General features: G+C 33.7%; 1 protein-coding gene across 3 annotated transcripts in view; it reads right to left on the bottom strand.

Moving 5' to 3' along the window:
• Positions 1–7,498, bottom strand: part of LOC148602968 (uncharacterized) — a 113,242-nt gene extending 105,744 nt beyond the window's left edge. For all 3 annotated transcript variants that reach the window (XM_088551586.1, XM_088551584.1, XM_088551585.1), the window contains exons 1-7: positions 7,401–7,498; positions 5,984–6,087; positions 5,576–5,677; positions 4,271–4,369; positions 3,294–3,392; positions 1,896–1,994; positions 312–403 (exon numbers count right to left, since the gene is read on the bottom strand). In XM_088551586.1, coding sequence (XP_088407712.1) covers positions 312–403; positions 1,896–1,994; positions 3,294–3,392; positions 4,271–4,369; positions 5,576–5,677; positions 5,984–6,087; positions 7,401–7,419 — 614 coding nt within the window. In that variant the 5' untranslated portion in view covers positions 7,420–7,498. The remainder of the gene's footprint in view (positions 1–311; positions 404–1,895; positions 1,995–3,293; positions 3,393–4,270; positions 4,370–5,575; positions 5,678–5,983; positions 6,088–7,400) is intronic.
• Between the last annotated feature and the right edge of the window lie 6,128 nt (positions 7,499–13,626).

Genomic DNA, 13,626 nt, shown 5'->3' with positions numbered 1-13,626 from the left:
GATGATGGATTAATTTAGCACAGTTAATTCAAAAACTTTTGGGATTATGTAGCACTGGACAACTTAAAAAGTTGCGTTTGGAGAATAAATGGGATACTTTAACTTCAAAATCATAAAATACAACAAGCATGTGTATTGCAAATGAGTATTGGTAAGCTAAAAGTCTACAACGTTGAGTTTGAGACACATACTAAATCTTAAAGTATCTACCACGTTTTGACTTGTTTTGTCGAAGTTTGCATTATTCATTTCATATCATATATTCATGTGCTATAACAAACATTACGGTAGTATTCTAGTTGACAACAGACCCATAGCTGTAAGCAGCTTCTCGTGAATGTTGATGCAGTAGGATATCTACGATCTTTTTCTGTTCTGAGTTCATCTCGCCCATCGTCCAAGACTGAAAATACATAAAGATAATTGAAGTATAAAAATAAGGGAGTAGTGTTTTTAACTATTTTTCCACCGGAAAAAAATGGATTTCAATTTAAAAGCTCCAGCAAGCGTCTTAAAATGTTCATATAACTATCGAGACAACAATATTTTACTAATCAATCAAGACATGACAAAAAGTGAATCGGTTCTCACACGAAAATTGGAGTGAAATAATAAAATAGCTAGAAACCGCAGCATACATAAGCTCAACAATAATTTTTGCTGATGACATGATTGGATTACCCTCTACATACCTGTCACTAGTCTATTCTAAATGCTAACATTTCTCATTTTATTCGTTTTTTTACATCTGACAAACGCGGTTATTTTTATTCCGTATTGTCAACTTTCATTTCATCTGTGGCAACATCCCTTCAGCACCTGCGTATGGAGTTTTCATATCAGAGCTCATACGTTATGACAGACAGGGGCGGATTCGGGCAGGGGCGTGGCGGGCGTGCGCCCACCCCACCCCTAATATTTGCAAACCATGGGTTGTCAGGGGTAGGTTTAGACGGTTTTAGGTTGAAACTCTGATCTCTCGCTAATTTTACCGCAAAATAATATTTACATTGCACCCATTCTAGAAGAATATTTCAAAAATTTAACCTATAAAATATTTTAAGTGTGCACCCCTCCTAATCTAAAATACTGGATCCGCCCCTGACAGAGATCGCTGTATTTACGCAGACTTTTTGTATCGCGCTAGACTACTTAAATTAAGGCTTCATGAACAGGGTTATGTTTCTACAAGATTGAAGTCATCACTACAGAAGTTTTATAGTCGTCATCATGAACTTGTGGATCGTTACGGTGTATCCGTTTGCACCATGAAAACTGATTTGTTCAACGTGTCATAGCTTTCTTTCGTCTACCCTGGACATGACTTTTTTTATGAGCAACTCGGCCGGTGTTTCTAGAAAGGCAGAGGTCGCTTGTCCTACAGGTGCACCTGGTCTATGCTCCAAGATTTTAGTTAAGTCCGAGTTGCTCATTTACTTATGTTAATTTGTTTGTATTATTTTGGTTATTGTATGTTCTTTGTTGTGCTTGTCTGTTTTCTATGTCTGGTCTTTGTCCCTTATTGCATTCGTTCGATTTCCGATAGAATATTGGTTCCCTTGATTACTCTTTAATAAGGCTATTATGAAAGGATCAACTTTTATATTAAGGTGATGGTATTCGGAGGGCGAGGGAAATTCTAAACAGGGTTTTTGCTTCTGATATGGTATGTATTTACTGAAACTGTCATATTGTCATTTTACGGTTGATTCATTACAGGTGCACCCACCCATGGAAATATTAAACTATTTCTTTCACTTAAATATAGTATAGCGTGTTCATGCTTTTTATGACTGGAATCCCATGCTCGTTTTTTCATAGTTTTATATAATACTTTTGAAATGTATTTTACGGCCTTGGAATCTAGAAACCTAGCTTAAAGAATCCATGCCTACCCAATCTTGTAACATGACGTCCGCTCCAAGCATGCAGAGAGTTTCAACAGCTTGAACCTGTTCGGCTTTAATCGCTAGTTCTAAGGGATTTTGTCCATTCTAAAGAAAAAAATGTAAACGTACAAAATTGTAGTTATTTTCTGGATTCTATAACAACTATTTCATATGGTAACCAATTAGTGTCAGGATGTTTTGTTTTTTTTTTGTTTTTTTGGTTTTTGTTTGCTTTGTTTTTGTTTTATTGAGCTAGCTAACTGGTTATATCTTCTTAGCTTACTGGTTATATCCAGTTACTAACTTGTTATAACGGCTAGTTATATTCAACTGCTAACTGGTTAATATATATACTGACTAACTGGTTATATCCACTTAGCTAATTAGTTAAATTATACTTAATACATACAAAAATCACAATGTTCTATTGGGTAAGCATTCTGTGTTATTTTGGTCTTTCCTTTTTAGCTTCGCCCTCTAAAAGTGATCGGTAGCTACGATATATCATAACGATATATCGCCCCCATATATCACCTTCATCATATCTACCTCGTGTGTTACTTCGGCGTAACATCCGTTACTGCAGGCAATAAGTACTGTACAATATCGACTTAGCTAATTGAATATATCCAGTTAACTTTGTGGATACAACCAGTTAGCTGAGTCGATGCATAACCAGTTAGCCCAGTAAAAAAAGATTCTCCACCTGACGCTAATCGACTTCCGCAATTTGTAAATGTTTAAGTACTTATTCCTCATCGAACAGACAAGGCAAGAACATAAATAGACTCTTCAAAGTTATTGTTGTCTTTCTCAAGCTTTATGTATGGTACAGAATTTCAAGTCAAATTTTTACTATTTTATCGTAAAAAACGTAATTACGGCGATTTTGACATCGTTCATAAGACAACAGAAATGATGAGATGTGTATTGTAGTTGTTTTTTTTGTTTGTTTTGTTTTGTTTTGGTTTTTATTTCCTTTTTGTTCTTTGGTTTGTTTGTTTGTTTTTTTTTTTTTTTGTTTCTTGGTTTGTTTTTGTTTTGTTTTGTTTTGTTTTGTTTTGGTTTTTTGTTTTGTTTATGTTTTTATTCTAATTTCTTATTGCAATCAAATTGCAATAAAATATGGTCAAAATTAAGAAAAGGACGCGTCGATATTGTTCAGACATTTTTTGGAAAATGTCATATCTAGTCCCAAAAAGAAGCGCTAAAAACATACAACGTTCGAACTGGAATTAAAATGACAATTTATTACTTTCATAAATATGGATCCATTTAATCGTGGCGTCTCTCAGGCATCGAAAGAGTGGATACCTTATTTTGTATGGACAAGTCAGTTTTTGATTGGTTATATCGTGATGCCATATTAAAATTATGGTTTACATATGGCAGGGCGATACTTACTCTATTCTCTGTCTTAAGCGTAGCTCCAAAAGCAATCAACGCGATAATTGACTCGGTGTGGCCTTTCCTGGAAGCTTTGTGTAAAGGCGTTTCTTCTGACTGTAACGAAACCGAAGTGCATGAACAAATAGATTTCACATTGATTGAGACTTGTTAGTGATTTTTGATAAGGTCTCAGTTATTTAATTTTGACTTAACAATAAATCCAGCCGTGGCGATTTTCCTCTTATTTAATACGATTCAGATCCGAATTCGAACCCGTTCACACGAAATGAAAATTTATGTGCGAACCAGTTAGATTTTATCTTTTTCGGATATGTGATAATTATGCTTTCAATAACTAAAGACACATTCGTGTTCGCATTCATTTGAAAAAAAAAACACACGCATTCAAAGGTCGCTTGAATGCAGTTTTTTTTTAATAAAATGTTGAAAAAGCATTTATTCAGTTTCTATTGAATATGAACTGGATACACCATTTGCGTGGGAACTAATTCGCACTTGAATAAAAAATCAATACACAGAGCGAATTACAACGCGAAAAAAGCGTATTCTTCTAATGCGCGAATCAAATGCGTGTCACATTTCATTTATTAATAACTGTATGTTTTTGTAAGAATCAGGCAAATAGGGAAAAATTAGAAACATGAATGTCAAAACCTCACCGAATTGACAATATTATTTCACTCAAGCATCCTTTCTCCCTTGGAATAGACTACTGTTTAATGTCTTCATTACTGGATTTGCCCAGAGATTTGTCAAGAGAATGTTAGAAAATTGTGTTTTCGACAGAGTTATCTACCTTTGAAATGTTCATTTTCAGTGCATTTCAGTGAAATTATAACTCAGTTTACAAAATCGATATGGTAAATTTTGTCTTTTTCCTTTGATTCTTTGGGGTTTTTTTTATACCATATTTCACATACGGTCTTGTTTCTTTCAGACTGATACTTGTATAACCAACGGTCTGTACTTACATTATCAACGGCGTCTATCGTGGCGCCATGCTCCATTAGTTGAACGATAAGGTCTACAAAACCCTGACTTGCAGAATGGTGTAGTGCGGTCCAACCTACCTGTAAAATGTAGACTAAACAACTTTCATCTTGACAGGAGGTAATCAATTTACTACAGAACTTATAAAAGCTGGGATCTGATTAAATAAATTTCTCTTAAAGGGCTACCAAGAGTGTCTATTCCATCAGTCCTTTTCTGTGACCGTAATCACAGTATCTTTCAAAAGTTCACCAAGAACTTGAAAGAAAGAAAGAAAGAAGAAGTTAAGAAAGAAAACTAAGTTAAAGAGAACTTTGACCTATTCAAGGTGACCGAATACATTTCGGACGTTGGCTCTATAGTAATACCAACACTTAACTGACAATGTACATTATACCTATATTTTTTGTAGATAGATTTTCCTATTTTTTCTCGATAATGGCCTTGAATGAACAAACTTTGGAATTTTATTTTAAAAGACATAGGTCACGAAATTTGATTTCGAGATAATTGACCCTCAAAAAAGGCCTTTTTAACATTTTATATGGATTCTGTAGGAAATTTTCACTATTTCGCGTATTATTAAAAATCTGGTCGATAAGATTTCTTATAAATTCTTATAAAGAATAATTAACTGATATTCTTTCATATTTCAAGAAGAAAGTATGGGTCACCGTACTCACTTTTATGTAATCTTTAAAAAAAATCTAAATCTTCTGTTATATTTCTATAGACTATTTTCCGGCCAATTATTTCCCTTTGGAAAGGACTTTTTGCGGTTCATATTTATTTAGTAATTTTACCGTACAAATGTTTATGAAAAATATTCTTTGAAATTATTTTGAACACATTATTTTTTTCATCATTTAAACAAAAGTAGATAATTGAAAAAAAATATTATATCCGTATGATTTTGCAAAATGGCAGAAAAGAATAATCCATGTAATATGAATTATCTACTTTAAGACAACTCCAAACCTCCTAATATAGCTACCTGATGTCTGTAATTATATTTCGAAGAAATGGTATTCAACTCTAGACCCACCCACGAATTCGTTCATCAAGAACTAGTCATTTTTAGGACGAAAAATCGGTCCAATTTCATTTAAATGTTTTATGTACATTGTACTCTTCACTGAAATTAACTTAAGTCGCCAAATTATATTTTAATTAATAATAAGTTATGATTTCAGTATAATGTTTTTATTTGGTGAAAATTGACTATGATTGCTTCTAACCACCCCTATATGGACCCCACTTTTCTGGTTCCGCCACCGGAGACTTACCCCATCGGCTTTAGTTGTGTCAGCATCTCTCTTGATCAGATCAATAGCATTCTTCACTTTTCCATCACGCACTGCACTGAGCAATTTTATTCCTAGTATAGCCTTAAAAAACACCATACAATTCATATGCGTAGTCGCACTATATTAGTCTCGTGCATTAAGTCCTACAACATATATTCAACTTGTGCTTCGCGATTTTCCGTATCTCCACACTCAATAATATAAAACGTCACAAAACTACGAAGATTTTCTAAATGTACCTTGCACGTAGTTCTGTAAAATAAAAACCAACGTTTTGTGCATGTTTAAATGGTGTCAATGGATACTTTTATTTGCATTTAGACAGGTTTCAGTGTATTTTACACCGTAAAAATCAAAACTCATATGATTGGTTATAATTTAATTTACCTTGTCCTCGCTGAGTGCTGGCTCTTGGAATGGTTCATGGCTACTCACGGGATGAATCTTCCCTTTTCTCAGACTTGGTTTCGTTTTCAAGTTCAAACCAGTCTCTGAAAACACATTTAGATTTAATTAGTTCTGCGGTGGACTCGGAAGTGGGTTCCAGAGTTTGTACCCACTAGGGCAATCGGAACACCTCAGCCTTTCTATCTTTTTAGTGCAGCGGAAATGGCCAAGAAGTTTCGATTGCCCACTAGGGTTGTAAGGAACTGTTATTGGAAAACTTTGTGCAAAAATTCAATATCTTGGAACCCCTTCCCCGATATATATGACCTTCTGGGTCACTCCTCCCTCTCATCCTTTAAAAGTTTCTGAACCCGCCCTTAATATGATAATCATATATTATTTAGTTAACTTGATAGTTTTTTTATGTTTTACATATGCCTTATATGATACTCATATGTTTCAAATATGATTCTCATAAGTAAACCATTCATAAATTGTATAAAGAATTAAAGAAAAAAACATACGCACATTCATGTATCATCACTATTCAAACTAAAAAAAGATATGTGATTAAAGCTACTGGACAAGTAAAACTACAGGACAAGTAAAAGCTCTGAGGACAATCATTTCCATTTATTAGTATATATTTACTTAGGGACAACTTAGATTTCAATTTGGGCAAGTAGAATTGTCATCAACTTTCCCGATAGTTCAAGTTTCGTAGAATGTTGACGTCATAGCTTGACGTCATATCCTGTAATAGTAAGTCTCGTCACGTGACTCCGTGATTTCATGAAAATGGGTCCTCATCTCCCATTCAAATGCATAGAGATTCGTCATTAACATAGCATTGAGTTCAATAATATATTTTTGTGAAAAAAAATACTGATAAAATATGACAAATATCTAGTTCTACTGAATAAAAATGTTAAGAAAAGCGTAGAAATAGAAGATAGATTTTGCATAGTGATACAGTGTTTTCATTTCCCGGAAGTGAACAATAAAATGCAGGACCGGCCTTCGGATTTCAATACGTTCTACATCTAAAATTCCGGGAGGAAAACTGAAACTAGAACGAGACTTACAAACCCTATACATACATGCGAGTGGCTGAGATAAGGAATCACAGGGAAAAGTGCAACAGAAAAGTAGTACAGACGAACACCATGACAACTACATACCCTCTCGTTGAGTGGGAGTAAAAATATGCTGCCTACTCATATGCTTATCCACCAAAGGTGTAAAACATATGATCGACTCATAAACAAACACTTCCCTTAAATAAAATGATTTTCGTGTATGGGACTTATTTTGGAATAACGTTCTTATTTTCTAAATGATATTTATAGACGAAATACCGTATGATTATGTTGAAATGATGGTTTATATTAAATTAATTGGTAGCATTAAAACTTACTACTAGTATTCGAACTCATTTTGGAAGATCGAGAACCATTTTGGGAAGTGAACACGTTATTCCAACCAATGTCAAATTATTAAATGGTGTTGTATCTGCTTTCAATTGAAATCACTCAAATGGAGTCAAACGCGACACACGATTTGTGTTATGTTTTTTTCTCATTGTTTTAACTGGTTCAAATTACAAAGCAAACAATACGTCCGATTTAACCTTAAACTATTGATACTCGTTAAGTTGAATGTTCAAATATTTGATTACTAGGGTATTTATGTGGAAGTTAAATAACAAAATATCATATGCAGTGGTAATCGGATTGCTATTTCAAAGCTTTTGGCACGATTAATTTGTTATATTCAGTAATAACCCCCTCCTCTTCTACCAATTTTGACCTTAATATGGGACTATTCCGTGGTACAATAAATAGTGCTTATGTATTTGGTGAAAAGTTTTCGCACGCAGGATAGCAAAGCAACCAAAAAAAATAGCGTAGTGATACGCGGTAATTCAGGAAGTGGTTATAAGGTTTGCGGAGGAGATTAGGGAAGACGGCGGACATTCTTTGTGTATAAGTTGTATCCTTACGCTGACCCGAGACGGACTGTAATTGCACTGTTTTATGACTGAGTGCCAAAACAAGATTACTAAACTACTGTAATTTTGCTTTTCAAAGTATTGACTTTGATAAAAAAAAAACAAACAATTAAACAATTTAATACGGTCATGCAGTTAAATAAGGAAAACAGTTTGTCAGAATTACCGTCCTTTAATAGATACAATGACTGCTTATTTATGTGCTTAAATTTGTACACAAGTTCCTGCACAGACACGGGAAAAATTTTTAAAAAGACACGTTTTTTTTCGATTAACTGTAAGTAACAAAATTCAAAATACTCAGAACTTTCTGTTTCGGATTTTTTCCTTTCTTTTCGACATAAATTGTCTGTTTGTTTGTTTTTGTTGTTGTTTCCCTATTCTTTTCCTTGCTTGATAAAAATGTTCATTTTTTGTGGTACAATTGGTTGATATACATTTTGCACTTGATGCTTTTGAAGGGCGGAGAGGATATTTACTGACCTAGCTTCAAAATGAGAATTCTCTAAAATGCTTATTCGACTCAGATTTTGAGCACACAGATCTTTTGAAATCAAAGATCTGAAGAAAATTTCACCTTTAATATTAAATATTTTGATATTACGAGAATGGATATGGTTAATATGTCAGAGACAACAATCCCAAAATTGTGGCGGGATTAAAGTACTTTGGCGTGATTACAATCCTCCACTTATTTTTAATCTGGACACTGCATGTGGGAAAAGCACACTATTAAACACAACCAAAAATTAGTTCAATAAGGTCTGGGTCCTTCATTAAAACAGAAATAAAGAAACTGATTATGGGTTTCACAAATGCACAGAAGATTACCAGCAGTTAACTGACATACCAGCTCCAGACCAGTTTAAACCTACAAGAAGTTATGCTCATGGCCAGCACCGTATAGCATGGGTTACATATATTCTTGTGTCAACTGCTCTGAAAATTAATACATTTTATAGTTTTATTTCAAGTACAACTCCATCTCAGAAACGAGCAGAGCTTAAAGTAAAAGTTGAAAGTAATTGCTTATACGAATACCTTTAAACTTTGCAATGCAGAACAAAGAGTTGAATTAATTAAAATATTGGTTAAAATAGTCTGAAAAATTTGCCAACCATTTTTACCTTCTATAACTGATTAAATACTAGTATTTTACATGCCTGATGTATCCCAGTGCTATGCAAGGACGGATCCAAATATTTTGAAAAGGGGGTTCGAGAGAGTTCGTTTTGCCCATTTGTTGTCAATTTAAACTTTTGTACGATATTTATAAGTATTTCCAACTCGCTGTTCAATTTTACTCGGCCAACTTGAATACGCAACTACTTCGATTGTGCGTTGAATGTATTTCAACAAGAAAAAAATCCGAATAATAATTTTGGTGTAAATCACCGTCTGTTCTATTGTGACAAGGAATATGTAGTGAACCATTTGTAAATGTATGTATTACTGTGTAGCCATGTGTTTTGCCATAACTCTTGATTAAAACTGCTTTTTTTCAAATGAAATAAGACAAATCGAAAAAAAGTGGACAATTATATCATTTTTATTTAATATACATGAACATATTTACACATCTTTACATTCACACTTGAATTATTCTTTTACGATATTAACTTTTACATAAACCATACATATTTTAACATATATTTAATCATATACAGATTTCTTAGAAATGAGCGCTATTACTATCGCAGAAAAGCTTGCAGTAACAACTATCACAGAAACGCTTGCAGTAACAACTATCACAGGAACCCTTGCAGTAACTATCACAGAAAAGCTTGCCGTAACAACTACCACAGAAACGCTTGTAGTAACGGCTATCACAGAAACGCTTGCAGTAACAACTATCACAGAAACGCCTGTGGTCACACCTATCACAGGAACGATCAAGGACGGAAATTAAACAGAATTGTAACAATAACATATAAAAAGTAAACAACTATCACAGAAACGCTTGTGGTAACAACTATCACATAAACGCTTGCAGTTACAACTATCACAGGAACGCTTGATATGGTAACAACTAAATTTGTGTATCATGGGAACACAAAGGACAGGTTTTTTTAAAATGTAACAAAAACATAAAAGAGTAAACAAATATCACAGAAACGCTTATGTTAACAACAATCACAGGAACGCTTACAGTATCAACTATTACAAAAAAGCTAATAGTAACAACTATCACAGGAACGCTTAACCCAGAGGCGCTTAAGGATGGGAAGTTTAAAGTTTGTAACAGTATTCCCGACTTGCGGACCAACATTTTGTCAACATTTATATCTCCCTTTGGAGCAGGTGTCTATTCGGAACACGTAAGGTTTTCCATCCAATATCGTCGATACTTTAGAAAATCTAGAAAGTCAAAAGGGAATTTCTCGTTCTACTGACCCAGCCATAAATTTTCTTTACCCGGGATACAAATGAAAATCATCCCCATGTAACCTTCCAACAAAATGAAACACCCTGTAAATTTTAGAAACATCGTTGTGTTTGTCTGCTGGGGATTCCATTTTCATTCGAGATACCTCTTTTTTCTGCACCCGAATCCGAACAGCGATTAGAGAGACTTCGAAATTACACCTGCTTTTACGGGAGGTAACTCTGCAAAAACAGGATAAAATATGGCTGCATCCCGAGCTCCGCAAGAAGGGAATAATATAAAAGGATAAAAATCCATAAACTACTAAACATATTCCAATATCATAGATACGCTTGTTGGAGGATGAAGGATTGTAAAAGTTTAACAATAACAATAAATGCGATGCAACAAAAGAAAAAGTTAACATTAGTAAAAGGAATGCAAAAGACAACAACAGATAATGGATAAAAAGTATCACAGAAACGCTTTTAAAAGTATCACAGACACGCTTTTGAAAATGTCATAGAAACACTTTCATAAAATATCACAGATAAATAATACAAAGGGAAAATGGCAACAAAACTGTAAATATGGGTAAAAGCTTCAACGATAAAATAAATGGCATCAACAAAAGAATAAAGTCAACAATAACAAGAGTCTTTGTTAGGCGATTGAAACACAACAAAAAAAGGTCCGGTGCATGAACTTTTGGTACCTTATCATTAACTTGTTTTTTTGTTTCTCTCCTTCGTCTATCCAAATTTTTTTTTGTTTGGCTAATATTTCAATCTCTCCATACATGTGTTCACTTTGAACCTGCCACAGCTAGGTACTGGTTTTTCGCCGATATCGAAATATGGGTACGATGCGCAACATTGTAGGAGTGTCGTCTGCTGTATCCGATTTACAAGAATTACTGCACCGTCATTTTTGTTTTAATATCGACAATGACATCATAAGCTGAAAGTAAAATAATAATGAATAATAGCGGTTTTTTTTTATCTTGGACTTGTATATTTCGCATATCGTTGATGGATAGATTCCTAGACATGTGTTTGGTCTTCAGATGTCAATTTTTGTACTAGCTCTGTCCTCCTTGTTGACTTCTAAATTTTATTAATGGATTAAAACTGAATTACAGTATCATGGGTATGGACTTACCATTTTCTCTTTTCTGTTGCGCTTCTTGCTATAGAGTCTTCAGATGTAGCTTGGTTATACATGTTTGAGTATGCTATAAGCTCTGGTCGACTGCATCACAGCCGTTCTGCGTAAATCCTGTAACAAAAGAAGGAAATCTTAACGCGGTGTAAAATCAAAACATTATGTCTTTGAGAACAATTATGTTGTCTCTGTAGTTTACATTAATATCGTCTAGTGGCGAAAAGATACAAAACAACAAACTTACTATAGCAGAGTACCGATTCGAATGTGAACGATTCCAGAGATTTAGAAAAAGAGGGGATGGTCCTAGAAAAAAAGGAAGCTTTGGGCTATTGTTTGTTCATATTTGCCTAACTTTTTTGCACGTTTTAATAAGATAAAAACAACAAACAAACCAAAAAAATAAAGGTGGTCATACCACCGGAACCCCCCCCCCTTTTAATTTTTTTTACTTCATATTATATTTATGTTACAAATGAATGACTATTCATATTTGATATTTATTAAAAAAAAAAACAAAAAAAACTTACCATTACACAGAAATTACTTTGACAAGCCATATTCCTTCTCGTGATGGTACCCATCGCCCTGAAAACCCCAAGCTCGGGTACCCACTTATATTCCCCATCAAATGTCCATTAATTACCTGCTAATTCAAATCGTAACATGTTTGTAATTAATGTCCTATTCAAAAATTGATGGATTATTATCCAGAAATATCATTGTGGTTAATCCATCTCACTCGATTAGGTAACTTTGGATTAAATTTAATTACAGTATGATTGACACCGTGCTGTTATGACCTTTGACACAAAATCGTTAATCTTGACACCCACTGTTTCATAACATGCGACGACTGGTTCAAAGTGAACTCTTTTTTTCCAAATTAAATAATTTCTTTCTATTGAAACAAAAATGGAAAGATATTTACTAAGATTAAAAAAAAAGCAGCATTTATTTAGATTATTGGTAGACCTTTGAAACTACATGAAAGTGTACTTGTACCGCGTAATTTTCAGAGCCGGACCAAGAAAAGGTGGGAATTCACACTGAATTAGCTCATTTTCTAACAAACATAAAAGGGTTCCAACCCCGAAATCTCTTATTTCGCCGCTGTATTATACTGAAAGATTTTGAATTGAATAAATCTAATTTTAACTGACAATATTGTAACTTATCGACAACAAAGCCACAAAACCATTTACCGAGATTTGTCTTTTTTAATTGATTATTTCATATCCTAGTTTTTTCAACAACAAAAAAAATCTATGTAATAAAAGTTCGGTATTTCAAGTCTGAATATTGCAAAATAATTAATTTGCGTAGAAAAAGAAAAAAAAAAACACGTTTCTGAAGCCCGTAAAAAAGCAGTCTGTCAAAACATAAAATCCCTGGCCCCCCTCGGACGGTATTTAAAAAAAATCATGGCAAATTTTCGTTTTTTTTCAAAGCTGTCACCTGCAAACTCATACGCATATTTTTGTACTGCATACACACGTTCATAATACATATAATTTGTAGTTTCACTCCCAAAATGTAATAAGCACTTGTTATACAGATTCACCCATCTGTTAGTGGAAATGAACATCCAGTATTTATTTTTTAAATATAGAATGCTCTTTTTTCATGAACCTTGTAACACAATTTCATAAAGATCCATACACAAATATTTATGTTATATATTTAAATTTAATATGCGTACTCTCGGGACCGGCTTTTGCTTTGATCTATATTTCTAAAAAGTAAGGGTTAAAACCTTACAATATCTTATACTTAAATATCAAAATCAATAGGCTTTTACCGATGCTATCGTTTTTACATTTAAAAACATTTTTTTTCCATTTTAAGTCCCTAGTTGTAACAACCAAATAAAAAGCTCCGCCGACAACGTAGCATGATACGATCGAAGTAATTTGAACTATTTACTTGTAGCAAGTGTGCACACAATACAAGTTTTTGACACATTAATGTAGTATGACTACATTAAGATTCAAGAAGAAACACTGGCCAATTTTGACATTTACTTCAGTATGACTGCATGGAGATTCAAGAAGCAACACTGGCCAATTTTGATATTGTCTTCCGTATGAGTACATGGAGATT

This window comes from Perna viridis, chromosome 11, assembly GCF_037379345.1.
Source record: "Perna viridis isolate PV_CMFRI_1.1 ecotype Kerala chromosome 11, ASM3737934v1, whole genome shotgun sequence".
Lineage (NCBI taxonomy): Eukaryota > Metazoa > Mollusca > Bivalvia > Mytilida > Mytilidae > Perna > Perna viridis.
Note: the sequence above shows the minus strand (reverse complement) of the source record. Positions and strands in the feature narration are given on the sequence as shown.